Source organism: Eulemur rufifrons, chromosome 9 (genome assembly GCF_041146395.1).
Source record: "Eulemur rufifrons isolate Redbay chromosome 9, OSU_ERuf_1, whole genome shotgun sequence".
In the NCBI taxonomy this organism is placed as follows: domain Eukaryota; kingdom Metazoa; phylum Chordata; class Mammalia; order Primates; family Lemuridae; genus Eulemur; species Eulemur rufifrons.
Genome location: NC_090991.1, coordinates 55,405,362 through 55,432,749, shown reverse-complemented (window position 1 = coordinate 55,432,749; position 27,388 = coordinate 55,405,362). Strand labels below are relative to the sequence as shown.

The window sequence follows — 27,388 nt, the reverse complement described above, 5'->3', positions numbered from 1 at the left end:
ATTTTATGCTCTTTTTTTTTTTCTTTTTTTTGAGACAGAGTCTCACTCTGTTGCCCAGGCTAGAGTGAGTGCCGTGGCGTCAGCCTAGCTCACAGCAACCTCAAACTCCTGAGCTCAAAGGATCCTCCTGTCTCAGCCTCCTGAGTAGCTGGGACTACAGGCATGCACCACCATGCCCGGCTAATTTTTTCTATATATATTTTTAGCTGTCCATATAATTTCTTTCTATTTTTTAGTAGAGATGGGGTCTCGCTCTTGCTCAGGCTGGTCTCGAACTCCTGACCTTGAGCGATCCACCCGCCTCGGCCTCCCAGAGTGCTAGGATTACAGGCGTGAGCCACCGCGCCCGGCCGTATTTTGTGCTCTTAACAATTGTGATATTCATAGAGATTATTCAAAACAAAATCTTAAAAGTTGAGAATATATGGGACAAAGCCTTTTCAGACAAATGAAAGCTATTGGAAAATGAGGGACAGGGTCATGTTATTTTAGGAAAATCTAGATTATTTTTAATTAGTTTGATAAAAAGTGGACTGAGTTAGTAGATTATAAGCTGTTCTGGCTGTTTTGTCTGTATCAGTGAATACCTTTTTTTAAATAATAGCTTGGGCATTTTTCATCTCTGTAATGTTTTTAAAGTACAGTGAACCATCAGTGATTGCTGAGAGGAGAAGCTACAAGTGAGCACTTTCTGGCATATTCCTGTCTCTTCCCTCCCATCCCTTAGGTGGTTGGAGCAGATCTGTCCTGTTTGCAGCAGGGCATGCCACTTCATGCTCCCTGACTAAAGTGGGGACTTGTACAGTTGGCCAGGTGTCATAACTCACCTGCAGAAGGGCTTTCATCAACATGAAAATCAAGTCCTCTTAGAAGATGATGCTTGGTGTCCAGTAGTCTTCAGGCCTGCCAGCCTCGTCAGGCTTGCCATGAAAAAATTTTTTTAAAACCCTAATAAACTTTAGCATAGTGTTAAAGATCTTTATTTTTTTAATTTTAATCTTTTTATTAAAAGTAAGTAACTAGAAGACTGACTATGATTCATTTAGAAGATTTCCTATGATTCTTTTAAGTCAGTCTAATGTCTGTGTATACATCTTGAAACAAAGTAAGGTTTTCTTGAAGAATGTAGTTATTCATAATTCATGGTGAGTTTTTTCCTGTTTTCATAAGTTTGAAGAGACAAAAAGTGTTTCACATATACTCTTTATAAATAATGGTTACAAATTGAAGTAGTTTTCTGAGTGAAACTAAGAGTTGAGAATCAGGACAGTCGTTTTTTTTTTTTTTTTGAGACAGAGTCTCACTCTGTTGCCTGGGCTAGAGTGCCGTGGCGTCAGCCTAGCTCAGAGCAACCTCAAACTCCTGGGCTCAAGCCATCCTCCTGCCTCAGCCTCCCGAGTAGCTGGGACTACAGGCATGCGCCACCATGCCCGGCTAATTTTTTCTATATATTTTTAGTTGTCCAAATAATTTCTTTATTTTTTTCAGTAGAGATGGAGTCTTGCTCTTGCTCAGGCTGGTCTCGAATTCCTGAGCTCAAACAATCCGCCTGCCTCGGCCTCCCAGAGTGCTAGGATTACAGGCGTGAGCCGACACACCCAGCCAGGACAGTCCTCTTAAAATACGACATCCCCCAATATGTTGATGACTCTCACCCTGCTGTACTTCCTCTTCTAGAAAGATTCAGTCAGCTGTTAAAAGGTGAAGGGTGAGGTTTGGCTTAAGTTTCAGTGACCCAGATGCTAGAAGGCTGCAGGTGTAAGTCTTAATAGTAAATCAGGACTTGAGCAGGCTGTGCAGTAATCATCCTGTTTCGTTTACAACAGATCATCCGTGTCCAGTCCCCGGATGGGGTGAAGCGGATCACAGCAACAAAGAGAGAAACGGCTGCCACATTTTTGAAAAAGGTCTGTGGCTTGGGATTGAACTTCCAGCATCTTTATCCTCTAGTGTTACTCCCATCTGTACCTTTTCTGTTTTCCTATTTCCTGTTTCTCCCACTCCCAAGTTGTCTCTTACATTCCTTTTCTCTATCATGAGTGGGCTGGATCTTTGTTACAGCTGATCACAGCTCAAAATTACAGGACCAAGAGCCCAAAGTAAGTATCAAAGTAGTTCACAGGAGTAATATTTATGACAGTGAAAATTTGGAGAAAATTTCAGTTTTCCATCAATATGTTAAAAACATATATAGAATGATGCCTCTCTCTTTTTAAAAAAATTAAAAGCCACATAAACACATCTGTATGAGAACAGAAAGTGATGTGAAAGAGTGCAACCAAGATGCAAAATGGGCAACCCCAGGACGAGTGGCCTGTAGTGAGGAGAGTGGTTTTTTGCTTTATACTTCATATCAGAGTTAGGGCCAGCCTCCTATTTTTGTAAATAAAGTTTTATTGGAACAGAGCCACTCACTGGTTTGCACAGCCACACATACTGCCTATGGCTGCTTTTGAGCTACAGTGGCAGAGTTGCATAGTTGTGATAGAGACTACATGGCCTGAAAAACAGAAAATATTTACTATCTGGCCTGTTAATAGAAAAAGTTTGCCAACCTTTATTTTATACATTTCTGTTATTTGTATTGGTTGCAAGTGTTACCTTTGTAATGATAAATTGTTTTTCTTTTTTCATAAGCGAAAACAGATTATACATATTATGTAATGTCTAATGTATGTGAGAGCAAGAAGGAATCTTCTCTGTCATAAGTCTAATCTTCTTATTTTCAGTTAATGAAGCCACAACACTTATTGGGAAATTTGGTTTCTTTCTTTCTTTCTTTCTTTCTTTTTTTTTTGAGGCACAGTGTCCTTCTGTTGCCCAGGCTGGAGAGCAATGATGTAGTCATAGCTTATGGTAACCTCAAACAACTGGGCTCAAGCCGTCTTTGAGCCTCAGCTTCTTGAGTAGCTAGGACTACAGGCTCGTTCCCAGCTAATGTTTTTCTTTTATTTTTCTGTAGAGATGAGGTCTTGCTATGTTGCCCAGGCTGGTCTCCAACCCCTGGCCTCAAATGATCCTCCTACCTTAGCCTCCCAAAGTGTTGGGATTTCTAAGCTATTGCGCTCAGCCTGGTAAATTTGGTTTCTAAAAGATAGTTGTTTTCATGATTCTAATTGCAGTGCTTAAGGGTCCATGTTTATAAGAATAAAAGGAAAAAGAGTTAGATGCAATAGATGACAGAGAAGAGAATCTCTGTGTCTTCAAGATATTTTTAACAGCCTACTTGGTGATCCCTTAGTGGCACCAAACCATGCCAGCTTGCTGCTAGGGGTGATGCTGGGCTCATGTGGTGCTAGTATTGGGAGATCATCTGAGACAGAGATTGAACATTCAGTAACTGTCACTTAGAAAATTGTGGGCATGAATAACAAAAATATGAGGACTACATACCCTTGTTTATTTTTCTAAGGCTTGTGATAGGGACATTTTTTAAAACTTTATAGTAACCATTTAGAGTTGTTGATTTTGTTAACTCAAGGTTTTTGTGCTTGTTATCAAAAGCGGAGTTGTCAGGTTAAATTCAGGTTTCAGAAAAGCCTAAAAATGCAGTGTTGTAGTTCTAACTTTTAATTGTTTCAGAGGTATTCTGAAATCCTAGTTATTTCCCTCTGGGTAGTTGGTTGTTGCCCTTGCATAGGAGGATGTGGCCGTGACGGCTGGTCATTGCGAGTGACTGGAGTAGGTGAGATAGGTTAGTGTCAACTGCTTGGTTACTAAAGCCATCGTCAGCACATCAGTCACGGCTTAGGAGACATTTTCTTGGGGATACTCATAAAAAACAAATACGTTAATTACTCTGAAATATGTTTTTCCCTCAAATATTCTTTCTTGTTACAAAAATAATGAGGATTTATTATAAAAGGTCAAACAATACAGAAAAACATGAAGAAGTGAGCAAGAGTTATTTGAAATTATACTGCTCGGAAATAACCGTTGTTAAGATAGCATGTCTTTACGTGTCCACATGAGTACGCAAACACGTGCACGTCTGCATATGTATATACACCTAATTTTACCAAAATGAGGTTGTATCATACAATTGCATGTTTGCTTTATTTATTCATTCATTCATTTAGTTAGAGACAGGGTCTTGCTCTGTTGGCCTGGGCTAAAGTCCGGTGGCATCAACATAGTCCACCACAACCTCAAACTCCTGGATGAAGCAATCCTCTTGCCTCAGCCTCCCAGTAATTTTAAAATTTTTTTGCAGAGACTAGGTCTTGTTATTGCCCAGGCTGATCTTGAACTCCTGGCCTCAAGTGATCCTCCCACCTTGGCTTCCTAAAGTGCTAGGATTATAGGTGTGAGCCACCGTGCCCGACCTACTATTACTTTATTTCATCAACCCTAAGATGCTGTTGAGTTTAAGAAGAAAGGTCATTTATGTACCATTAAGAAAGAAAAAATGAGGTCTCGCCTGCTTTCCGTTGCCATTTAGAGAGATGTGTGTGTGTATATATATTTTTTTTCTTTTCTTTTTTCTTTTTTTTTTGAGGCAGAGTCCCACTCTGTCACCCGGGCTAGAGTGCCGTGGCATCAGCCTAGCTCACAGCAACCTCAAACTCCTGGGCTCAAGCAATCCTTCTGCCTCAGCCTCCCAAGTAGCTGGGACTACAGGCATACACTACCATGCCCAGCTAATTTTTTCTATATATTTTCAGTTGTCCAGCTAATTTCTTTCAATTTTTTAGTAGAGACGGTGTCTCACTCTTGCTCAGGCTGGTTTTGAACTCCTGAGCTCAAGCAATCCGCCCGCCTCAGCCTCCCAGAGTGCTAGGATTACAGGCGTAAGCCACCGTGCCCAGCCAGATATATGTATTTTTTACATATAATTTTTTATTTTTAGAGACAGTGTTGCCCAGGCTGGAGTGCAGAGGCATGATCATAGTGCACTGTAACCTCAAACTCCTGGGCTCAAGGGATCCTCTCACTTCATCCACCTGAGTAGCTAGGACTACAGGTGTGTGCTATCACACTGGCTAATTAAAAATAAATTTTTTTTTTGTGGAGATGGGCAGGGGGTCTTACTACGTTGCCCAGGCTGGTCTGAAACTCCCAGCCTTAAGCTATCCTCCTGTCTTGGCTCCTGCTTCGGCCTCAGGTGTGAGCTACCAAGCCTGGCCTAGAATTTTTATATTTATGTAAAGTACTTTTTTAGACTTATTTAGAAATTGTTTTATCATGGCCAGTGGTACAGTTTGGAAAAAAAATTATTTTAATCACATATTCTTATGTGCAGGTAAGATGGAAAATCCAAGCTAAATTAAGGGGTAGGATCTCTCTGTAGCGTTGCATTCAGAGTTCAGCTCTTCTGAACTACGTTTTGACTCGCTGTCGGTGTGCATATCTCATTCCAAGGGTCACCTGCGCTGTCGGGAGGGTCACTGTTAAAAGAGGGCCCTGGTGGCCAGTACCCCTTCCGCAGGTGCTGGAGCTCTCCTTCACCAGCAAGCTTGACAGTCAACCTTTTTATTCCTTGACTGATCTTTAAATGGCTTGTTTGATGGGGTGGCAGTGTCCAGTTGTGCCACCTGGAGTGACAAGCAAGTATTCTTCAGCCCAGACGGAGGTACAGTTGTCAGTCCTGTTGCCAGGCAGGCCAGGACCATGCAACACTGTTGATCACAGATGCAGGCATTTCAAAGATGCTGAAAATCTCATGTGATAATTTGCAATCTGCTTTTCTCCACTTCACAGTAGTGAAGGCACCACCTTGGCGCCTTGCTGACTTTGTCTCCCCCTTTGATGGTAAGATCTTCGATAGCAGGAACCTTGTCTTTTTAATTTAATTGAGTGCTGTGTTCTGAACGCCCAGAATTAGCCTGGCACATAGGATTGCTTAATATTTGTTGAATGAATAAATGAATATTCCCAGCGTCTAGCAAAGTGCCTGGCACAATGGACATTTATTACTGAGTTAGTGGCATCAAAAGGGCAGAATAGCAAGAGGAATTAGGTTAATTACGAGCAGTTTCTAACCCTAGTGAGTCTTCCAGTCTAATGTATATATGGCACATGTAGTGATGCTTAAATATTTTATTAAATCTTGGTTGTTGGGGCTCGTTTCAGGTTGCAAAGGAGTTTGGCTTCCAAAATAATGGCTTTTCAGTTTACATCAATAGAAACAAGACTGGAGAGATAACAGCATCGTCCAACAAATCCCTCAACTTGCTGAAAGTCAAGTAAGTGTCCCTCGGGGAGAAAGCCCAGGGTGGGGGGGTGGTCCCGTGACTTCCCTGAGGTCACCCAGTTTTCTCCTCTTTCCTCCTCACGCCCCTCTGATGATAGTCCTGTTAACTGACCAAAATATGGGCATTGTATTGCCTGTCAGGCGTTCAGCGCTTGACACTGAATCTGCAGTGACTGTTGAGCAGACTTGATTGACTGCAGAAGTCTGGATTGTGTGCCCCTGAGGAGGAAGAGTTACGGTCTTAGGTCCCTGTGGGTGCTGGGGTGAGCTGCACACTCAGCTGCTTGTCTGGAGCGAAAGACCCCAAATGCAGCTCTGTGCGAGGAAATCACATCGCCCTGTTGCTTAGGAGGGAGGAGCCGACAGTGCGGTGGTCCACTGTCCACTCCGTGGAGTTGATCAGTCATGCTGGCTGCGCCTCCGCGAGGCAGAGACCTCTGACCATGCTACTGCTGATTGTGAGTTTTCACTGGGATGCAGCCATGTCGGGTTGTCGATGGCTGTGTCACACTGCAAGGGCAGAGGGGAGCAGTGTGACAGACCGTGTGCCTGCCAAGCTGGAAATACTCTTTGGCCCTTTACAGAACACATTTGCTGACTCCTGTCTAAACCATCTGGCACCTGCTTACACACCCGAGAGCAGAGCCCTTAGCATCAGTTCAGTCCTCGGAGTGGGTGGTCAGCTTTCTCCTCAGGGCTGCAGGCAGCACGGGCTGGGGGCACCGGCTGAGGGGTCAGGTGGCCCTGCTGGCAGTTGGCCATGTGCCTGTTACCAGCCAGAATTAGAGGCTGTTTTGGCAACTTGGTCATTTTTAGGTTCACAGATTAGTATATCTAGGGAAAAAATATGCAATTATAGCATTCATTTATTTGTTTTTCAACAAAGATTTATTGGGCACCTACCATTAGCCTACCCCTGTAATTAGACTGAGGCTTTCATTGTTGTTTATATCCATTTCCAGAGTGGTCAGGGTTGATCTTTCCTCCAGCCTGTTAAAGGGGTTTTGTGTCTTGAGAACCATTTCTCACGTGTGTTCCGAGGGTTTGGATTCACGCTCTGCTGCTCGCTGGCTGTTTCCCTGGGGAGTTCTTCACCCCCTGGGCCACGCCGGCCTCGCCCGTGTGGGGTGGCAGTGCCTGCATGTCTTGAATGGCACCTGCACGTGCTGAGCACTGGAAAAGCAACAGGTGTGTGGTTAAAAACTGTTCCGATAGCTGGATGTAAGAAAGGGGGCCACAAAGTGAGACACCTGTGAAACAGAACCACCGGAATCGGAGTGCTGGCATACAGTGTTACGCTAGAGGGGCGGAACAGCCGGACAATCCCACAGGTGGCACCTGGAGCAGATATTTTTCAGAATCATCTCAGAGTGTATCTTTTTAATGAGACTTGTAATACTTATTGGCCAGTACAGATATAGACTTTGAGAACTGAGTTCTATCATTGCTCAAGAATTATCTGAAACATGCTTCATGTCATCCACTTTGTTAGGAGTGATAGTTGCTTCTTTGAGCTCTCCTGAAATCTGTTCCACTGCCTTCTGGCTTCCATTGTCACTGTGCTGCGGTCTGTTGTAGTTCTAATTGTTGTTCCTTTGTAGGTAATGTTTTTTACCCCTTCTGGCTGCTTTTAAGGTCTTCTGTTTGTCTTGGGGCCCTACACTTTGTTTGATTTGTCCAGGTGTGGATTTGTGGTTTGTTTGTTTAATCCTACTTTCTTTTTTTTTTTTTTTGTTGAGACAGAGTCTCACTTTGTTGCCCAGGCTAGAGTGAGTGCCGTGGCGTCAGCTTAGCTCACAGCAACCTCAGACTCCTGGGCTTAAGCGATCCTCCTGCCTCAGCCTCCCGAGTAGCTGGGACTACAGGCATGCACCACTATGCCTGGCTAATTTTTTCTATATATATTTTTAGTTGTCCATATAATTTCTTTCTATTTTTAGTAGAGACGGGGTCTCGCTCTTGCTCAGGCAGGTCTCGAACTCCTGAGCTCAAACGATCCGCCCACCTCGGCCTCCCAGAGTGCTAGGATTACAGGCGTGAGCCACCACGCCCGGCCTGTTTAATCCTACTTGACGTAAATTGTGACTTCTGTGTCTGCAGATTCCAGACTGCAAATCTGCATATTGCTTCTGGAAAATTCTTGGCCATTATCTCTTTAAATATTACCTCTCTTCCTTTCTCTTTTTTATTTCAAGAATTACATTTTTTTCACTTTTGAATATTATATTTGGTTCGTTTTCAAATCTGGCTTGTCATTTTTAAAAAACTGGTAAATATGCAATGTTTAAACATATGTAAAAGTAAACAGAATAGCTGAGTCCACACCTGTGGCCCCAGCACACTCAAGGGGTTCTTAGTGCGCGGCCAGGCCTGTGTCCCTGTGCTCTTGTCCACCTTCCTTCTCCCATTGCTTGGTCTTTTCCCCCTCCCCTTTTTATTATTACTAAATAAAACACACACTGAAAGCCTCAGAGAACAGTGTCTTGATGGGTGATCCTCACGTGCCCCCATTGCAAGCACAAACCGGGCTGAGGTGTAGCAAGTCGCCGGCACCCAGAGGCTTCTCTCTGAACGTTCTGGCTTCTGTGGCAATCACATGTTGGAATTTCTTTATTCTTTCATTGCCTAAGTGTCTGTCCCTAGGCACTGTGGTTTGGTCTTTCTTTTTTTTCTTCTTCTTTTATTAATATTTTTTTGGAGACGAAATCTCGCTATGTCGCCCAGGATGGTCTTGATCTCCTGGCCTCAGGTGATCCTCCTGCTTCAGCCTCTCAAGTAGCTGGGACTACAGGCACCTGCCATCGTGCCTGGCTTTGTCTTGCTTTTTAAGAAAATTTGTGTGTTGTACATCTCTTGGTCTTCAGGTTCCCCTTCCACTCTTTCCTTTTCTTAAAATTTGTCTGTTGTACGTACTTCCTGGTTCTGTGATTTCACGTTCATGGTGCCATTCGGTGTGACCCTCGTGTCCTGGGTGTCCTGCTGGCCGGGAGCTGGATGCAGAGGACTGACAGACTCAAGTCCCTCAGCAAGACCTCAGGGTGTGTGCGCTTTCGTGAGGAGGTCCAGGGTGTCTGGTTTTCACCTTTATGCTTTGCGCCCAGGCTGATTGGTTGGTTGGGGGATTACAGAATGGTGGTATTTGACTTCTGTTACTGAGTTTTTTTTTTTTTTTTTTTTTTGAGACAGAGTCTCACTTTGTTGCCCAGGCTAGAGTGAGTGCCGTGGCGTCAGCCTAGCTCACAGCAACCTCAAACTCCTGGGCTCAAGCGATCCTACTGCCTTAGCCTCCCGAGTAGCTGGGACTACAGGCATGCGCCACTATGCCCGGCTAATTTTTTTTCTCTCTCTATTTTTTTTTTTTTTTTTTTTTGAGACGGAGTGTCACTTTGTTGCCCTGGCTAGAGTGAGTGCCGTGGCATCAGCCTCGCTCACAGCAACCTCAAACTCCTGGGCTTAAGCGATCCTACTGCCTCAGCCTCCCGAGTAGCTGGGACTACAGGCATGCGCCACCATGCCCGGCTAATTTTTATATTTTTAGTTGTCCATATAATTTCTTTCTATTTTTAGTAGAGACGGGGTCTCGCCCTTGCTCAGGCTGGTCTCAAACTCCTGACCTTGAGCGATCCACCCGCCTCGGCCTCCCAGAGTGCTAGGATTACAGGCGTGAGCCACCGCGCCCGGCCTCTCTATATATTTTTAGTTGTCCATATAATTTCTTTCTATTTTTAGTAGAGATGGGGTCTCGCTCTTGCTCAGGCTTGGTCTCGAACTCCTGACCTTGAGCGATCCACCCGCCTCGGCCTCCCAGAGTGCTAGGATTACAGGCGTGAGTCACCATGCCTGGCCTTGTTACTGAGTTTTCATTTCTTTTTTTTTTTTTTTTTTTTGAGACAGAGTCTCACTCTGTTGCCCAGGCTAGAGTGAGTGCCGTGGCATCAGCCTAGCTCACAGCAACCTCAAACTCCTGAGCTCGAGCGATCCTCCTGTCTCAGCCTCCTGAGTAGCTGGGACTACAGGCATGCACCACCATGCCCGGCTAATTTTTTCTGTATATATTTTTAGCTGTCCATATAATTTCTTTCTATTTTTAGTAGAGACGGGGTCTCGCTCTTGCTCAGGCTGATCTCGAACTCCTGACCTTGAGCGATCCACCCGCCTCGGCCTCCCAGAGTGCTAGGATTACAGGCGTGAGCCACCGCGCCCGGCCTGAGTTTTCATTTCTTAGCTGGGACACTTTTAAGAGATGCTTCCTCTCATCTATGATTTGGTTAACAAGGGGGATGGTTTATGTAGAAAAGGTGGGGTGCTCATTTTCACTGGACTGGTCATTGTCCCCAGGCCTTTCAGGGGACCATTCTAGGTAATAATGGCACTATTTTTGAAGGTAAAATAAGTCAAGTTCATGCTGGTATTTCCAGTTCTCATTCAGAACATGGAGGTTTTATTTAATCTAATCTGTCACATCTTGGTGGGTCTCCTGGTTCTTAGGGACACGGGGATGATAGAATTGGGTTGTCCTCAGCTTACTTGCTGGCTCACCCCATCACACACACAGCCGTCTCAGAGTAAGCACCCCCCGGGTGTCTGGGCAGGCTCGGATTGGAGGCTGTGGATGCTGCTTCCTGAGCTCTCTTGCCTGCCCCAGCCCTGCCCTGGTCTGGGCCCACTCCCCACGCTGCGTCCTGTGCTGCTCAGTTTGTCCTCACCCCAGCGCTCAGCACAGCCCCTCTCCCAAAAGGGCTGGAACATTCTTGGCCATTATCTGTTTAAGTGTTTTTCTCCAATTCTCTTATTTCAATGATTATATTTTTCACCTTTTTTTTTTTCTTAAGAGATAGGGTCTCACTTTGTCATAGCCACTGCAGCTTTGAACTCCTGGCCTCAAGTGATCTTCCCGCCTCAGCCTCTCAGAGTGCTGGGATTACAGGTGTGAGCCACCGTGCCCAACCTACATTTTTCACTTTGAATTATTCTTTGATTTCTTTTCAAATTTAGCTGTTGGTTTTAAGCACTCACAGGGGCCACGTTGCCCCTGCTCCTGGTTTCTGCTCTGTTCTCGCTGGCCTGCTGGGCCTCCAGGAAGGGTTGGTGGGGTTCTCCCGTCTCTGGCCCATCAGACACAGCTGCGTGTCTTGTGGCTGTTGGGGTTCTACCTCTGTCACTCACACTCTTTCCATTCCATTGTGCATTTAACATTCCACGTAGAAGTTGTGAGCTCTTGGCCGTCTGCCTGTGTTTGTCGTCTCTGCCCATTCTTGCTTGTGTTGGCTTGTTTTTCTTGTCCATTTAGTTTTTTGGGTTTTTGTTAAAAGAGATTCTGTTTGACCAAACTTGGTCTTGGGGACTCCTGGAAGGAGGAAGGACCTAGATCTCATGGCCTTTCTGCAGAGTTTGCGTTGCTTCTGTTGGCACAAGGGGGCGCTGTGAACCCAGACCCTGCAGGTGGTGTCTGTGGACCGGGCAGCACCCGCAGCTCCAGCCCCGGACGCTGCAGGGCAGGCCGTTTGTTGCAGTCTCAGCAGTGACTTTGCTTTTCTTTTACCACGTAGTGGATGGAGGCAGATGGGATTCCTCCTTGGTTCCTGTTTTCAGCTGGTGGATTGTTCAGAGCTGTGCAGACGCCCTTCGTTGTCTGGTTTTGTGTGGGGGTTTCGGGTTCAACAGACCACTTTGGGCAGGGAGGTGCCCAGTGGATGACGAAGCCCAAAGCTCTGAGTGAGCTCCTGGGAGTGGCCTTGGCCCAGAGGGCAGCTCTGTGCTCCCTGTCCCCTGCTGTTCTTGTCTGACTGTACTGCTGGCTTTTTTTGGACCCCTGGGGATTTCCTTTACTTTCTTTAGAACTCAGCAATCTATTTTCGAGTATATTTGTTAAAATTGATCTAGTGTTGAGCCAAGTTTTTTATAACTGGAGGGTGTTTATGACTATCTAATCCACTGCTAGAAACAGAAGTCTCTGATTGCAATTTGGCAATTTTACCACCTCTAGATTATGGAAGAAAAAAGAGGAGAGAACAAATCTATTGAAGAGCTACAACCAGGTCTCTTAATGCCTGTGTGTCCTGGCAGTGTTTGTACTTTCGGCCTCTGCTCTTCTTGTAGTTTGCTGGTTTAGTGCTGGGGTAGGCTGTTCTCCCAGTCTCTCTTTCCTGTGTGTACGTTATGGACAGCAGTCAAACATTTACCAAATGGTGTGCTGCTGCCTGTCCTCCCAGACTGCTCTTGGGTTTAGTGTTGTGAGCTGTCTCTGGTCACGAGGGACCCCAGGGGACTTCTGTGCACTGCTCATGAGTGGATACTTGTTTAAGGTGACAGCAGTTTGCCAGTCAAGCCCAGCAGCAAGTTGAAGTGTGAGTCTGATCAAGGGCAGAACAGCATTTATGTTGGAAGTGATGGAAAACCAAATATTGCCATTGGAACTGTGACTTGGGGCAGCCTTTTTGGAAAGCAGCACATCAGCAGCTTCTGAAACAAAACCCTTGGGTGTGATAGGGCCACTCCTGGGAATTGCCCTGCAGGAGGGAAACTGCATGGGTGTCTGTGTGTGGGTGCTTGTGACACATTCACAGTGGAGAAAAAGGTGGCAGCAGGTAAACCCCTCAGTGTGGGAGTGGCCAAAGGAATGATGCGACAGCCTCATGGGGGAAGATGTGCCATTAGGAGTAGCAGTGGGATGTGGACCTATTATGTTTGAAGGATTTTATGAGGGGTCGTTGGAGGAAGAAAGTAGTCTCCGATGATCCCATTTTTGAAAAGCTGAAGCAGCCTCTGTGCATGTCCGTGTGTGCTTGTGTGTGTGTGAACGCAGAGGAGGAAAGACACACACTGGGTAGATGAATGGGGAGCTGACTAGGGGCAAAGGAGGACGGGGAACTCGAGAGCCAAGCGGAGAGTGCGTGGGAGGAGGGATGGCCTGAGCACCAGTAGGTACAGTCATGCAAAATCAGACAGATGTGTGGATGTGTTTCACAGATTTTAAAATAAAATTGTAATAGAAATTAAATTACAAATTACAAAGGGCCTGCTGCTGATCTTTATGATGCCAAGAAATGTACGAGAGATGTTAGAAGAAAGTTCTGGTCTCTTAACATTAGGAACCTCATTCTTTGGTCTTCAGGAAGGTTCTGTTTGCTCTCTGCAGATGTCAGAATGCAGGTATCCAAGGTGATCTTCTGTGCGGCTCAGGTTGTGAAGGAAGGCAAGAACTTGTGTTTGTCGTTTGAACAGGCATGGCGATTTGTTGTTCCTGTTTCCCTCGAGCCTTGCTGGGCCCTCATCCGAAATGGAAACGTCAGCCCCACAGGGGTTGAAGGCCTTTGGCGCTCCCAATGTGGTGGAAGATGAGATCGATCAGTACCTCAGCAAGCAGGACGGGAAGATTTATAGAAGCCGAGACCCTCAGCTGTAAGTGCCCTGTGGGGTTCCGTGGTCCTGCTTGTGGTGGTCCTAATGGGTGAAAACGGGGACACATTTGTAACATGTCCCGTTTTAGTACGTATCTGATGAAGAAATGTAAGTTTTGAGTTTGCCCATCTATTTTCAGATTAAAATTCAGTTGAAGTTATCTTGTTAATTTTTTTATCAGGGTGATTCTCAAAATATGTTCCACATAAAAAGTTTTAAAGTGTTTAGATACTAAGATTTGAAAGGTATCTGGGGGAGGTAGGGGCCTTAAACCAAGTCTTGCTGTGGTTGGACATGCTGATTCCCCTTGGCAGAGAGGGCTTTAGAACATGGTAGCAAGGGAAGGGGGCAGTTGAAGGGGCTATTGATTGGATGTCTGCCAGTTCGAGGGGTGTATTCGGATTTTCTCATTTAGTAACAGCAGAGGCTGGGTGTGGTGGCTCACATCTGTAATCCTAGCACTTTGGGAGGCTCAGGCAGGAGGATTACTTGAGGCCAGGAGTTCGAGACCAGCCTGGGCAATATAGTAAGACCCCATCTCTAAAAATTTAAAAAATTAGCCAGATATGTAGGCACACACCTGTAGCCTCAGCTGCTTGGGAGGTTGAGCCAGGAGGATTGCTTGAGCCCAGGAGTTGGAGGTTGCGATGACTTGTGGTCATGCTATTGCACTCCAACCTGGGTGACAGAGTGAGAACCTGTCTCAAAGAAAAAAAAAAAACCAGCGGAATGATTTTTGATATGATACACTAGCATGTTCTTTCCATCCCTTTAGCAAGCATTTCCTGTGCAGGAGATACTGCTCCTTTGGCTATCCACCTCCCACCTAGTGTTATATGAAATGTTTATGCATGTGTACATTTGTTTATTTTAGATTTTTGGTAATTCTTATTAAAGAAATCAGTTAGGAATATCTGAGTTTATACTCAGTGATGTGAAATTATCTGAGCTAAGGTTGTTTGACTCTGCAATGGAGTCTTTTTTTAAAAATGCATCACTTTGGAAATGTGACAGGGTGCTGACAATGAGATATTGGGATTCCAAATGCTGCATTAGCAACTTTTATGTCTTAGATTAAAGAGCCACAAATGGTTGAAGTTGGCATGCAGCCACTTCGTGGTCATAGCCATTAGCCGGCACTCCTCTTCCATTTGCTTTTCCTCCCAGGGACCCCGAGCAGGCTCTCTCGCATGATCTGTGTCTCTGCTGCTTCATTAGCAGCCTTTTAGAGCGTGTGTGTGCACGCGTGCCGATGTGTGTTAATTCTGACCTATCATCGGTTAGAACCTGACAATTGGGAGATACAGAGGCCATCTCTGTTCCGACGTAGAACTCACATGCATTTAAGAATTCTGACCCCATTTAGAAGGGGATCTGATTGAGCCCCAGAGGGACTGCAGCTTGGTTTTCTGACCAACCCCTCCACCGGCCTCGTAAACTAATAAGCACATTCCTCTTTTATATTGTGCATGTTGAACTCCCAAGGTTCCTGTGGCTGAAAATGTCTGAAATCCATGGAGACAAATATCCTTTATGTTTTTTCCCAAAATGCACATGAAGAGCCAGGTGTGGTGACTCATGCCTGTAATCCCAGAACTTTGGGAGGCCGAGGTGGGAGGATTGCTTGAGGCCGGGAGTTGAGACCAGCCTGAGCAACATGGAGAGACCCTGTCTCTGCAAGAAATAGAAAAATTATGTAGATGTGATAGTGTGCACCCGTCGTCCCAGCTACTCAGGAGGCTGAGGCAGGAGGATCACTTGAGCCCAGGAGTTTGAGGTTGCCATGAGCTATGGTGACACCACTGCACTCCAGCCCAGGTGACAGAGCGCGACTCTGTCTCAAAAAACAAAAACAAAAATAATAGACATGAAGTAGGTGTTTTCTAAACTTGGGCTATTTTTGCACTGCTCTCAGGGCTTTTGCCATGTCCACGTGCTACCTTTCTCATTATTTACTTAAAACTTTTATTTAAATTGACTGTAAGTTTATTCACGTTTTTTAGTGTCATTTTAATATAAATGACATTGCAGATTTGACGTGTTGGTCAGTTTTTCCTAATATACATCAAAATACTAAACTGGGCATGGTGGCGCACACCTATTGTCCCAGCTCCTTGGGGAACTGAGACAGGGGGATCATTTGTGCCTAGAAGTTAGGGCTGTGGTGAGCCATGATCATGTCTGTGAACAACCACTGTGCTCCAACCTGGGCGACACAGTGAGATCCCTGTCTCTTTAAAAAAAAGAAAAGTTCATCCATATAACCATCTAAAATAATTCCACATGGGTAGGGAAACACTTTATTAAAGTATGATGTATGTTTTTCGTTTTGTTTTCCTTTTGAGATAGAGTCTTGCTCTGTCACCTGGGTAGAGTACAGTGGTGTCATCGTAGCTCACTGCCACCTCAAGCTCCTGGGCTCAAGCAATCTCCTGCTGTAGCCTCCTGAGTAGCTGGGACTACAGGCGCCACCACACCTGGCTAAATTTTCTATTTTTAGTAGAGACAGGGTCTCGCTCTTGCTCAAGCTGGTCTCTGAACTCCTGACTTCAAGAGATCCTCCTGCCTAGGCCTCCCAGAGTGCTGGGATTGCAGGCGTGAGCCACCATGCCCAGCCAGTATGATATATGTATGTTTCAAAATTAAAAATGTTGGGAGGCAGCAACAGAGAAACAGACCTACTTAGCACTGTGTGTTTCTTTTGCCTTGTGCTCTTCTCAGATGCCGCCATGGCCCTTTGGGGAAATGCGTGCACTGTGTCCCGCTAGAGGTGAGTGTCTTTGTGGAGTAAGTCCTGGGGCCAGTGTGGTGGGGGCTGATGTGGTAGGCTGCTGACAGCAGAGCTGTCTAGGTACTTTCTCTGAGTCCCCACACTTGGTTGTGGTGGTCAAAAGAACTCATCTATTTGGCCAGGTGCCATGGCTCACGCCTGTAATCCCAGCATTCTGGGAGGCCGAAGTGGGAGGATCGATCACTTGAGCCCAGAAGTTGGAGATCAGCCTGAGCAACAGTGAGACCCCGTCTCTACCAAAAATAAAAAATTAGCCAGGCGTGGTGGTGATTCCTGTAGTCCCAGCTACTTGGGAGGCTGAGACAGGAGGATCGCTTGAGCACAGGAGTTTGAGGTCACAGTGAGCTCTTATGACATGACTTACACTCCAGCCTGGACAACAGAGCGGTCTCAAAATAAAAAATAAGAAAAAACAAAACTCATCTATTTATTGCCCTGGGCCTTGTGTTCCCACTGGTGCCAGTTGCGCCAGGAGGACCAGCCTGTATTTATGGCAGTGACCTTCCGGTGGATTATGAATGGTTACAGCACTCGTGTGGCTGTGACAAAGGGGCAGCATTTACAGTGGCTCCCTGGACAATCCTTTTAACATCTGACATAAAGCTGGGCTTGTCGGTTTTCATGCTTGTCCCTGTGGTGATTTACTTTGCCTTGAGTCTCAGGTCTCCATGCTGATTTGTCCTGGTGAGATTGAGAATTGCCACGACAGTGCTGACTGGTCGGTGCTGAACTGATGGCAGCAGAGCCAACTTGATTTTCTTCAGGAGACTCCTCCTGCTTCATCTCATGGCATTTCTTTTTGCAAAATTTTCCTGAGACGTATTTGACTCAGAGTGTTTTGCATTTAGTAGAGATTCATGTCTTGGAACGGTATGTGGTACACAGACAGACGTTTGGTTCTGACCTGGAGTGATCAGTGAGGCCCCAGCACCCGTTTTCCCCGGTAGGCCCTGACTCGTTGAGGCCTAGCTGTCTGGTCTCTCCCTGTGCATAGTGGGACCTCCGTGCTGCACGCACCCTGGCAGGTGTGTGACTGTACACGCTGACTGTGTGTGTTTTGGCAGCCATTCGATGAAGACTACCTGAACCATCTCGAGCCTCCTGTGAAGCACATGTCCTTCCACGCCTACATCCGCAAGCTGACCGGAGGGGCCGACAAGTAAGCAGCTGGCTGTAGCTTTGGCGTGCACAGATTGCTTTCTGTGTGTCTGGCGGGTGTTGCTTCTTGCAGTGCACACGTGAATGAGAAGAGCGAAGATCAGAGTGGGGGCATAGCACTGAGTGCGTGAATCTGCCCTGATTCGAGAGACAGGGAGTTGTGGACAGTGACGGCGCCCTGCTGCACATCCACCGTGCGCAGAGCGTCGGCCTGCTGGCCTTCCCCACACACGCCCCCAGGGAGTCAGCGTACGTGACGGTGGCCTGTTGTGTGCTGGAGTCTGAGTGCATCCTGTGCTGTTGGAGAGACAGATCATCTCAGCCCACCTATCGCAGCCCGGTCCGCCCTTCCCTGGAGCCCCTACTTTCAGTCACAGCAGGGGCTGCAGCAGCAGCACAGTCGTGGCTTGGGCTCATGGTGCTGCCGCAGCGGTAGCCCACAGCCGGATAGGCTCTGCGCACAGCCATCGTGTTACTCGCTCACGCAGGCGGTGGCAGGGGCCAGAAAGGGTGAACTGAGAGCATTTTGGTTTCTCTCACTCATATGCAGTACTGGTCTGTACTACCGCCTCCTGTTGGCTCTCGGTCCACCTTTCGAGAAAGCAACAGACTTCAGCCATTATTTTATAAATCCTGTCAGTGCAAAAAGAGGAGATGGTGGCAGAACACAAGTCAGCAATATTTTGTGAAGAATGTCAGATCCACCTGATTATAGCTTTTCTCTGACAATCCGCTGACATCCTAAAATGTCTTTTTAAAAATGTTAGACCAGGAGAAAGAAGCCACCAGAAATCTACTCTTGCCTGTCAGGCGGGAAAGCTATGGAACTTTCTGGGCTAAGGAGCCACTGGAGATTGATTGTGGTGAAAGAGATTTGGTCAGCCTTTTGTCAGTCTAGGTCAGGGAACATAGTCTCCTGCGAGCTTGTTTGTAGATGCCATTAACACGCAGACTAGGTGACAGCTGCTGCTTCCTCGATACCATGACACCAAAGATGGCTCACCGCAGAAAATGATGCATACGTGAGGTGGTGTGTATGTCACTTAGCTCAGTTTAGCCATTCCACAGTGTGTGCGTATTACAGAACATCAGCTTGTACACCATAAATAGATAAAATTTTTATTTGAAAAGGAAAACATCACGTGCACCTTAAATATATAGTTTTTTATTAATACTTATGAATTATGCTTCAATAAAGCTAGAAAAAAAGAAAAGACATTGGAATGATTGGACTATTTTGTGAGTGAGGAAGCTGAAGTCACGTGTACAGATTCACCCCGCGTTCAGAGTGGGGTCCAAGACACTCATTGACTGTCTTCTAACAATTTTTTTTTAAAGCTCGAGTCACTGAGAATAATTTTTTTTACAAAGGTACAGTACTTTTTATAAAAGTACTGGGCTAATCTAAAAGTTGCCGGTAAATTAATGAAACTTACGAGAGCCTCATTTCCTCTCAGTGGACAGGTTAGATCAGTAGATACTCTACAGCATTCTTGAAAACCTGAGGGATGTTAGTAATAGGTGCTGAAAATAAAACTGTACTTTTGCAGGAAAGTAGTTGTGTGTTTCTGTAGTCTTATATGTATGGGACAGAAGCCAGAATTTCGAAGGTGCTAGAACTGTGGGTAGAACTTATATTAGAACAATTTCTAGCACATTTTCCTGCTGTTGCCTACCGCCCGCTGAGCTCCCTAGAATGATGTTCAGGAGGTGTGAGATACTTAACACGTTATTTCCAGCCTTTTGCTAAACTTTTCACCATTGTGATGTTTAATTCAGCTGCCTCTCTTCTTATTCAGGGGAAAATTTGTTGCCTTGGAGAACATCAGTTGCAAGATTAAATCAGGGTGCGAGGGACACCTTCCGTGGCCTAATGGCATCTGTACTAAGTGCCAGCCCAGTGCCATCACGCTGAACAGACAGGTGAGATGTTCCCTGTGTCCAGCAAGGTTTGTTTTCATAACTGAGAAATGGAAATTTCCAGAAGAGCCCCTCCTTGGAGAGAAACTGTGACTTGCAGAGTGTGCTATACCTGGCAGATTCTCAGGAAGTTTTTGATTGATCAGTTGACCCTTTTGTGGAGGTCATACACTGAAGACAAAAGTTTTCAGATTTCTAGCTCTAGGCGTAGAGTGGAGCCTTCAGTTCTCTCTTCTGCCAGCTCCTCTGAAGAACAGTCTTGGTGAATATTTAAATTGAGCGGTGGTTGTGGCCTTGCCTCTAAGAATCTGTCTCTGGAGGTTGGTAACAGAGCCCTCCTGGGACCAGCCCTGGCGCCTGCCCAGGCCGGTTAGGAAAGAGCTGGCTCTGGAAGGAGATGACGCCCGGCCTGGGCTGCTCTCTTTGCTGAGCCCAGTGCGGGCCATGCTGTGCCGCCGCCTGCCCCGGCCCAGCTCCTCAGAGCAGTCTGTGTCCTCCGTGACTGTTACGGAAACCAGCCTCCCTCCCTCCCTCCCTCCCTCCCTCCCTCCCTCCGTGCCTTTGTTCTTCCTGAAAACTACTTTAGTTTCTGTTCTAGAGATCGTGAAAACCTACATTTTAGGTTAAATCACAGTGAGATTAATTTCACTTTCTTAATTGTTGAAACCCATCTCCACTCTCCCCAATCCCACTGGACTCTGAAGTGGTCTGAAGGTTAAAGCATGTTTTTAAAACTTCAGTTTTGTTTTTTGTTGGCTTCTTTTTTTTATTTAAAAAAAATTTTTTTAAAAGCCAGTCAGGCCGGGCGCGGTGGCTCACGCCTGTAATCCTAGCACTCTGGGAGGCCGAGGCGAGTGGATCGCTCGAGGTCAGGAGTTCGAGACCAGCCTGAGCAAGAATGAGACCCCGTCTCTACTAAAAATAGAAAGAAATTATATGGACAACTAAAATATATATATACAAAAAATTAGCCGGGCATGGTGGCGCATGCCTGTAGTCCCAGCTACTCGGGAGGCTGAGGCAGTAGGATCACTTAAGCCCAGGAGTTTGAGGTTGCTGTGAGCTAGACTGACGCCACGGCACTCACTCTAGCCCGGGCAACAGAGTGAGACTCTGTCTAAAAAAAAAAAAAAAAAAAAAAAGCCAGTCAAATTTAGCAATGGGGGGTTGTATGCCAACTTTAGTGACACTAATGTTAATAAGTTCTGATAACCCACTACCATCAAAACAGCCTGTTGGTTTGTTTTTTAAAGGACTAGCTGAAAGATGAAATATTTATGAGTGATTTATACTAGAAAAATAAATGTTTATTATTTATTTATTTATTTTTGTAGAGATGGGGTCTCACTATATTGCCCAGGCTGATCTCAACTCCTGGGCTCAAGCCATCCTCTCGCTCTGGCCTCCCAAAATGCTGGGATTACAGGCATGAGTCACTGCACCTGGCCTCTTAAATGATTTGTTTTGATGTTTTATTTACCTCACTGTTGTTAACTCTACAGAAATACAGGCATGTGGACAATATCATGTTTGAGAATCACACTGTAGCTGACCGCTTCCTTGACTTCTGGAGAAAGACAGGGAACCAGCATTTTGGGTACTTATATGGGCGGTACACGGAGCACAAAGACATCCCCCTCGGCATCAGGGCGGAAGTGGCTGCGATTTATGAACCGCCTCAGGTAACCATGGCAGGGTTCACAGCTGATGGACGTCTGTCTGTCTGATGTCCTTTTCAGATTGCGTCTTTCCTCGTGTGTGCAGTCACTGTGCACTCTCTGCCTGTCTGTCTCTTCCTACACACGCACATGCACACGCACACACACACACAATATTTACTTCTTGAAATTATTGAAGGGTAGGATCTTGGTCCCTGAGTACTTCAGTGTGTATTTCCTAAGAATAAGGATATTCTCTTACATAACTAGCACATTTATCAACCTAAGTAATTTGAACAAATACGATGCAGTATTTTTATCTCATCTGCCATCTGTGTCCTAGGTGTGCCACTTGCCTTAGTAGTGTCCAGCGTTGCCTCCTTCGGATCTTCTCTGTCGTTTTGTGCCTCTTCTACCCACGTGACAGTCACTGTCCTAGGCAGCTTGGTGTCAGAGTGCTGCAGCCTTACCCGTGTACTCCTCACATGCCACACACTGCAGTCTAGAGTGACCACCAAAGTAGGATGGAAAACAGTTTGAGATTTTTTTGGTGGGGTGGGGAGAAAGGTCCTTGGGGTTTGTCCCACTGGGGGCATATGTACAATCACTGCTGCAAGAGCCTCTCTCTGATTATGCCACCAACCGGTGACACATCTTGTTCTTGGTTTTTAGGAATTGGGGGGTTTGTGTGTGTAAATATATAAATTTTAATTTGCTTTGTAATTATATGAAATATTTATATGGTATATTTCTTTATATAAATTTTACTACGAAGACAGAAACTGTATGTAACAACTATTGAGTTCTAATAGTTAATGATACACATGGTGAACTATTTGGGGGAAGTGTACTTATGTTTGCACTTTACTTTGAAATCTAACAGAAAAATAAGATGGGTTGACAGGTGACTTGAGGGACAGACAGAGCGTAGTAAATGTTCAGGCTGAATCGAGGTGGTGCTTGCTGAGAAATTCTTCATCCTTTGCTATATGTTAGACATTTTTTATTTAAAAAGTTGGAGAAGAAAAGAAATTTGCGTAGTTCCAGAGTCAGATTGGCAAACCAGATGTATTATTTGTCCCCCTTCACCCTGTCCCCTGCTCTCCTCTGCAGCAGCCCCACGTTTTAGAACTTCTTGGTTTGACTTACAAAGTTTGATTGTAATGTACGCGGGCCCCACACGCACACGCACAGATTCATGCTCTCCCCTCTTCATTTTGTTGTGTGTGCCCTGTGCTACTTGTACTTTCTTCCACCTCGCGTTGTGTTCTGTCTGGAGGCCGCTCTGTGGCTGGCCTGCTGTGTCCACAGCCTCCCTTGGGGGTGGCGGCGTCTCCAGGCTGCCCAGCAGGGTCTGCCCTGCAGGCCGTGGGTGGTCCCAGCGGCTCAGTAGGTTTGTCTGTGGGTCCTGCACGAATGCGTGTGTCCTTCCTGGCTGGCTGCATTTACACAGATTTTAAGGGTAGTTTATATCCCTTTGACATTTTGGTATTTGTGCAGCGCCATAGACACAGTGTTTCGGAAGGCCTTTTGTGACATTTCATTTAAAAAGAGACATTAGATGGCAGTAGAGGCTCTGCCGGAGGAGTCTGGATTCTCTGACCCTTTGGGCACCAAGTGCTCTAAGATCAGGATGCTCCTTTTGGAAACACACAATGTTTAAAACTTCAGCTTTGTAGAGAGAAGGTCTCTTTCATGGAGAGTTTAACAGTTCTAAGTATAATTTTTAAAAAATTGGCACAGAAACCTCTTGTGTCGATGCTACTAATAGCATCATCAGGGCTCCTGATTTGAGGATCCTGGAGGTTGGAACAGTTGACCTCTAATCACCTCCAACTCATTAGAAGTTGAGCCCACGCTGCCACATGTCGTTAAACAAGTCCATTTCCTTAGATTTGTCCTGAGTTTGTGACTTGACCTGTGCCCTGGAGGTACAATGATCTCCATCTGGGTAATACCCAGCAAACATAAAGCTCTGTGTTGTTTTGCCAGAGTTTGACTAATTTATGAGGATGTACCTACCCAATTAATGTAACTCAGTTTGGGGTTACTTTCACTTTGCCTGTGCTTATGGCCAGGGTTTCTGTCTGGAACGATACTTACTATTAGTGATCCACGAGTTGCATATAAGTGAAGATTAAAGATGTCAGTAAAGATTGTCCCCTTCAGGAAGTGATGTCCTGTGGTTGGTGCAGGTTCCATGTGAGCCAATCATTGCCAGAGCCTGCCAGCTGCCCGAGTTGAGCACCGTGCCTCCTGGCAAGCACGTCCCTGAGTTTAGATGCCTTTCATCTGCTTAGGGTGGGTGTTCATTGCTCTCTCTGTGGAGTTCACACTCTCTCTCTGACTCAGTATCTTGGCTAAGGAGGAGCAGCATGGGAACCTTGCAAGCCTGTCTCCTGGGAACAAATACTACCTTACAGCTTCAATCTTGCCTAATCTAGCCAGACCTATTTGGAGTGAAACTACTTATCCAAGGAAGTTTGAAAATAACTTCATTCCCCAGTGAAGGAACCTGTAACACAAAGAAGCAGACTGAGTAGAAAGCCCTCCTCAGTCCTGAACACAGCTGATGTAGAACTTTGTGACGCACAGCAGCCTGGGTACTGCACCTTCAGGTTCTCTTGGATTTGCAGCTAAAAGTGTGTTGCAACCCAAGAAGGAGAAGAGCCTGAGGGGTGTGGGTTGTGTTTGTTCTGTGGCTGTAATTCTCCTTTCTGACAAGGAGGAGACCAGCCCGCACCTGTGGCCCCGGAGGTGGAAATGGGAGGGTTGGAGGTGTTGTGTTCTGAGCCTTCTCTAAGTCCAGCTTTCCCCTTTTACTCCTGACAGATTGGCACACAGAACAGCTTGGAGCTTCTTGAAGATCCAAAAGCTGAAGTGGTCGATGAAATTGCTGCCAAACTTGGTCTGAGGAAGGTACTGAGGTGTCAGCCAGGCAGCCTTGGGGGGCCCTGGCTCTGGTGGGCATCCGGGTGGGGGAGTGGCCAAGGCCTTGCCTGGGACAACTTCCTAACCTGCAGAGGGTCAGGTGCAGGCTCCACACGGTTTGAAACTCTGCTCGTGTTTATTGGGCACCGATAGCTTTTATGTTCCTCTGACTTAAAGTAAAATGAGAACATTTCCCTGAGCATAAAAAAACTGATCCCAGTACAGGAGCTGTTACATCTAAGCCTGCCAGCCACACTCTTGAGCACTGCAGCAGGGATGAGCAGCAGAGGCAGGAATGAGACAGGAGGGGCTGTGGTACCGGCCATGCCCTGCCTGTGCCCTGCACTCTTGCTGCACGCAGCTCGGAGGCCGAGGATGACCAAGGCTGGAGTCCCGTTCACAGTGTTTATTTTCTGTGTGGGGCACTCGGGGCTTCTGGTGTTCCCTCATCAATCATCCAGTTTCCTTTTACAACTTGGGTGTCTGAGCCGGGGAGCTCTCCTCGTTTCGTGGGACAGTTAGAAGATAGGAGGAGGATTTTCTTTGATTCTGTTGATCTGTTTTATCTCACATCTTTGATAAAGTTCCCAGGAATGTTAAAGATAGGTTTTTAGGCCAGGAGCAATGGCTTGTGCCTGTAATCCCAGCACTTTGGGAGGCTGAGGCAGGGGAGGATCATCTGAGGCCAGGAGTTTGAGACTAGCCTGGGCAACATTGCAAGACCCCATGTCTACAAAAAATAATAAAAAAATTAACTGGCTTGGTGGTACGTGCCTGTAGTTCCAGCTACTCGGGAGGCGAGGTGGGAGGATCACTTGAGCTCAGGAGGTCTAGACAGCAGCGAGCTGCGTTAGCATCACTGCACTCCAGCCTCGATGACGAGACCCTGTCCCCCGCACCACCACCACAAAAAAAAAAGATGGGTTTAAACAAATAGGTAATGACCGTACTTATAATAGAAGGTCTTGAAGGTACTCACAGCCGTGCTCCAAACACCAGTGCCTCAGCCCTTACTTAGCTTGGCTTCAGTGCTGCTTAATGGCATTTATCCTTTTCTCATTTTCTCTGTTGCCATCCTCCTTGGGTCTTTTGTTCATCTGGACATTTCTAAAGACACCAAGTCTCTCAGTGTGCCGGGTCATGCCGGCAGGAGGTGGATGTGCAGCGTTGTGTGTCAGGGTGTGCTGGGGAGGGTGACAGCCCCCAGTCACCCGTAGGACAGGAGTGAAGACTGCCTGGACCCCAGCTCCACTTGTGCAGCCTGCCGCTAGCTTCTGATGCAAGAGGGTAGCTATCTGTGGAGTTCATGGGCAGAGGCGGGTCCAGGGAGCACAGCGCACACAGGTGCTGTCACAGCAGGACGTGCAGGGGGGCCAGGCACTGTCCTGAGCTCCAGGACTGGACTCACAGAGGTTCAGATCCTAGTAACCTCAGACGCTTGTTTCCAGCCGTGCGTGGGAAGTCTAAGGAGGAGCGGAGTGAAGTCTCCATTGTGTTGCCTCCTTTTATTTTAAGTGCCTCTTTGTGGGGAATCCTGTTTCTTATCTTGGGGGAAAGACCCAGCATCGGTTGCTGTCTATCTTCCTCGTGGAGTGTAAGTTCCCTTTTCACCAGTTTTCCCGGGTCTCATTCACCACTGTGTCTTCTGCACCCAGCACGGTGCTGGGCACAGGGACTGTGCTGAGAAAAGCTCGTGTCCAATCCAGCAGCACCAGGGAGAGGGTGGCCGGTTTCTACTGAACAGAGTTTGAAAGCCCCGATGTGGTGTCTTCTGAGGAGCCAATTCCCGTAGACTGGTCTGGCTCGCAAGAAGGAGTCTCTGGCAACATTCTTCTTAAGCTTTACGGGCAGAAGCCAGAAATCATTCATCTGTTTTAGGGAGATCTTCAAAAGATACTTTCCTTTTTTATTAAGGTTGGCTGGATATTTACAGACCTCGTCTCAGAAGATACCCGAAAGGGTACAGTCCGATACAGTCGAAACAAGGTGAGGTGGAGACAGGAGTATTGGCTCAGCCCTGTGGCTTGGTTACAGTGTGGACTCACTTTCTGAGGGTCTCTCTGCACAGCTTGTTATAGTTGTCAGACCAAATTATTTTTCAAGACAGTCTCATCGATGAATTAAGGCTGGGTTTGTTTATTCTGTCTCATAGGAAAAGCCCACCTCACCTTTACAAACCAGTGATTTTCAGAGGTTGGCCTGTGGGAGGTGGTTTGCCTCATGCTCTGGCCTTCCTGGTTGCGGGTGGTTTCAGGTGGAGTTGGTAATGGCAGGGATTGCAGGTCTTTGTTTCACCGTGGCCTGCTGTGGCTTTTAAGACATTATAGTTTAGGCCAGGCGCGGTGGCTCACACTTGTAATCCTAGCACTCTGGGAGGCCGAGGCGGGTGGATCATTTGAGCTCAGGAGTTAAAGACCAGCCTGAGCAAGAGCGAGACCCCGTCTCTACTAAAATAGAAAGAAAGGATCTGGAGAACTAAAAATATATATAGAAAGAATTAGCCGGGCATGGTGGCGCATGCCTGTAGTCCCAGCTACTTGGGAGGCTGAGGCAGGAGGATCGCTTGAGCCCAGGAGTTTGAGGTTGCTGTGAGCTAGGCTGATGCCACGGCACTCTGGCCTGGGCAAGAGAGTGAGACTCTGTCTCAAAAAAAAAAAAGACATTAGAGTTTAGTTCTTATATTCTAAAGAAGACATAGAAGCATCTTTTGACACGATGCTGTGGAATCTGATACACTGCTTCTCTCGTTGTAGGACACTTACTTCCTCAGTTCAGAAGAGTGCATCACTGCAGGGGACTTCCAGAACAAGCACCCCAACATTTGCCGGCTCTCTCCGGATGGGCATTTTGGATCCAAGTTTGTTACTGCAGTGGCTACAGGTATAAACAGGGACAGTTACTGCTTTGTTAATATTTTCAGTTCCTTTCTTTGGTAGCTTTTTATCCTTAACTTAGTTATAGTGCATTTCCTTAATGGGCTTATGGGATGTGGATTCCTTCTTTTGTCTTGTGGTAGGAATTCTGAGCTAACCGGTGTCAACCACAAAGCCAACACCAGAGCCGGGACCTCGGCTTGGCCTTCCTTAGGTTCATTGCTCTCGTCACGAGTCCAAGTCAGCACTTGGTTTTTTAGATCTGAGCTCAGGGGAAGGCCTTGGCCTTTTCCAGTAGCCAGAGATGACTCTGATGTCTCTCTGTGCAGGAGAAGAGGGATTTAATATTACCGTAACTTGGGGTTTTTTTGATATTATGAATGGGACTGTCATTTTAAGAAACAATTTCCATAAAGCTTTTTTGGAGGTGACTGGTGAGTTAGTGGGTGTGTGTATATTGTTT

General features: G+C 46.3%; 1 protein-coding gene across 3 annotated transcripts in view; it reads left to right on the top strand.

The window, feature by feature from the left end:
• NPLOC4 (NPL4 homolog, ubiquitin recognition factor) overlaps positions 1-27,388 on the top strand; it is a 55,348-nt gene that overhangs the window by 2,201 nt on the left and 25,759 nt on the right. For all 3 annotated transcript variants that reach the window (XM_069482989.1, XM_069482987.1, XM_069482990.1), the window contains exons 2-11: positions 1,827-1,907; positions 6,073-6,185; positions 13,418-13,594; positions 16,316-16,364; positions 17,450-17,544; positions 19,343-19,466; positions 20,966-21,145; positions 23,954-24,040; positions 25,967-26,038; positions 26,806-26,932. In XM_069482989.1, coding sequence (XP_069339090.1) covers positions 1,827-1,907; positions 6,073-6,185; positions 13,418-13,594; positions 16,316-16,364; positions 17,450-17,544; positions 19,343-19,466; positions 20,966-21,145; positions 23,954-24,040; positions 25,967-26,038; positions 26,806-26,932 — 1,105 coding nt within the window. The remainder of the gene's footprint in view (positions 1-1,826; positions 1,908-6,072; positions 6,186-13,417; positions 13,595-16,315; positions 16,365-17,449; positions 17,545-19,342; positions 19,467-20,965; positions 21,146-23,953; positions 24,041-25,966; positions 26,039-26,805; positions 26,933-27,388) is intronic.